Genomic DNA, 2581 nt, shown 5'->3' with positions numbered 1-2581 from the left:
ATAAGAGGGAAGGGCGAAGGAGGGGGGCGGGGAGCCAGCGCCCAGGAGCTCAAGGATCGCGCTCCCGGAGGCCTTGGCTGCCGGCCGAGCTCAGCCCGCCGGGGAGGGGGCGCCCTAGAGCCTCTTCATCCCGGCAGCTGCGGGGATGGCGAGAAGCCGGCGGCTGGGGCGCTCGGCGCCCGCTCGCCCCCACCCCGCGCCAGCCCCACCGTCGGGCGCGGTGCGGGAGGCGGGGCTGCCGCGGCTCACCTGGCCGCTTGGGGCGGGGCCGCCCGCCACCCGGGGACGCGGAGGTGGCGGCGGTCCCCGCGGGGCGCTAGAGGGCCTGGTCCCCGGGCCCCGGCCCGGAGCTCCCACCCCTCCACGCCGCCCACCTCCCGCGCGGGGGCCCTCCCTCGGCTCGCTGCTCTCTCCCTCCCTCTCCCCTCCTTTGCTCCCTCCCTCCCAGAGTCCAGTTGCTCAAGCCGCTTCCTTCCCCAACGCCAGCGCCAGTTCCTCTCCGGGAGGGGCCCGGGAAGGGCAGCGAACGCTCGACGCTGGAAGCGCCGCGCCGGCGGCGGCGGCAAGACCATGGCCGAGCCCCGGGGGCCCGCGAGCCCGGGGCCCAAGGCCTCCCTCGCCGCCACCGCGCTGAGCCCGCGGAGCGCCCTGCAGCCCCGCCCCTGGAGAGCGGACGCCGGCACGCGGGGCAGGTACCGGGGCCACGCCGCCGCCTCCCGGGACCCCCTCCTCCACGGCTCGCTGATGCTCTCGGGAGCAGGCTCGGGCCGCCGGCGGGGAGCGCTGCGGGAGCTGCTGGGGCTGCAGGGGGCGGCCCCCGCCGGCTGGCTGTCGGAGGAGCGCGCCGAGGAGCAGTGCCCGGCCGGGCCGAACGGGCCGGGCGGCGGCGGGCTGTGCCTGGAGCCCCGCGAGCACGCGTGGATACTGGCGGCCGCCGAGGGCCGCCTGGAGGTGCTGTGGGAGCAGCTGGAAGCCGAGCCCGCCCTGTTGCTGCGCTGCGACCCGATCACGGGCTACACGGTGCTCCACTGGTTGGCCAAGCACGGGTGCCACGAGGAGCTCATCCTGGTGCACGACTTCGCCCAGCGCCGGGGGCTGCCGCTCGACGTGAGCGCCTCGGGCAGCGGCGGCCTCACGCCCCTCCACCTGGCCGCCCTGCAGGGCCACGACATGGTCATCAAGGTGCTGGTGGGCGCCTTGGGGGCTGACCCCTCGCGCCGCGACTACAGCGGCCACAGGGCCTGTCACTACCTGCGGCCCGACGCGCCCCAGAGCCTGCGGGAGCTGTCGGGGGCCGAGGACTGGGAGACGGCGGGCGGCGGCGAGCGGATCAACGCCAACAATAACAGCAGCAGCGCCGCCGCCCGGGCGCTGCGACGGACCCCGAGCTCGGTGGGCACGAGCTCCGTGGAGGCCCCGGCGAGAGCGGCGGCGGCGCCCGGCAAGGAGAAGAACTACGCGGGCAGCCGGGTGGCGCAAATTCAGGGCCTGCTCCGCCAGATGTTCCCCTTCTTCCAGGACCGTTGAGGGCGACAGGGACTGGAGAGCGCGGACGGACCGCGACGCTGCGGTCGAGGCCTCGGTCTCGGGTGGTCTCGGGCCCCACCCGAAGGGGCGGCAGCTCCGGCCGCAGCCGAGTGCGCTGGGCCTGCAAGCAGCGGACCACCTCCAGGTTTGTCGCAGGTACCTGTCCCAGGTCACCTACGGCCACCGGCCAGGAGACCTGGGGACCGGGAATCCGTCACCGAGAGAGAGCGCAAAGACCAAAGCTGTCCTGGCGCAAAACTAGTCCCCAAAACTAGGGGACTAAGGAGTTAGGGGCAGGAGTGTGGTCCTGCTTGGGAGAGGGAAAGTAAGGCTTCCAGGAGCCATTTCTGGGCAGGCAGAAGCTCCGCGTGTATTGGGAAGCACTTGCTAGAAGAATGAGTTAAGACTGGAACCCACTGATACAGAGGAAGCTCCTAACTGAAGGCTAGACTCGGCTGTTCCTGCGGGCACTCACCCTCCCCCCGCCAACCTGCTCCTGAGACATCCAGGCTTTACCGGTACTTTTTCTAATGTATCACCGATGACTTCTTAAGCATATTAAAGCCGGGTATGTTTTCCTTTCACATGACAAAGCTGTCCTTTGAGTGACTTTTTTTTTTTCCATTAACCACTGAGTGCGGGAAGCTTCCTACATTCGCGGGGAAGAGTTCACCAACCCATGGCCATGAGCTAGTGATCCGGGAGGCTCTGGACCTTGTTCCCACAGCAAATGGCCAAGCGGGGCGCTGGAAGGAGCTACACTCACCTTGGCTCTGAGTGGAGACACACAGTTTGCCTGTCTCCCGGACTCTTTTGGCAGCCAGGTCCCGCTTCTGGCACAAGTCTCATCCTAGAAGAGTTGTCTGTAGGGGGCAGAGGGGTGGTAAAAGGGGAAAATCTCCAAATGTACATTTCTGATGTTTTGTGGTGAGTCATGTAATTTACCTTGACTTCTGCCCTCCTGGGGGACACACCCATCGACGCTTTTTCCAAGATAGGGCTTTAATCCTCGGCATTGCTTTTTAATTACATCTAATACATAAGTTGTAGTTTG

The 2581-nt window shown here is 67.8% G+C and overlaps 1 protein-coding gene across 1 annotated transcript; it reads left to right on the top strand.

Annotated features, from left to right (window-relative positions):
• The first annotated feature begins 286 nt into the window (after nt 1-286).
• Nucleotides 287-2120, top strand: SOWAHD (sosondowah ankyrin repeat domain family member D). The gene has a single exon (XM_006741543.3). The coding sequence runs from the start codon at nt 571-573 to the stop codon at nt 1525-1527; it is 957 nt and encodes a 318-aa protein (XP_006741606.2). The 5' UTR covers nt 287-570; the 3' UTR covers nt 1528-2120.
• Nucleotides 2121-2581: the final 461 nt, after the last annotated feature.

Source organism: Leptonychotes weddellii, chromosome X (genome assembly GCF_054177405.1).
Source record: "Leptonychotes weddellii isolate Sample4059 chromosome X, ASM5417740v2, whole genome shotgun sequence".
NCBI classification, from domain to species: domain Eukaryota; kingdom Metazoa; phylum Chordata; class Mammalia; order Carnivora; family Phocidae; genus Leptonychotes; species Leptonychotes weddellii.
The sequence above is the reverse complement of the archived record's forward strand: the minus strand, read 5'-3'. Positions and strand labels throughout refer to the sequence as shown.

What these genes read in the sequence shown, in the direction of transcription:
- SOWAHD (XM_006741543.3), top strand. Translation starts at nt 571, where the DNA reads ATGGCCGAGCCCCGGGGGCCCGCGAGCCCGGGGCCCAAGGCCTCCCTC.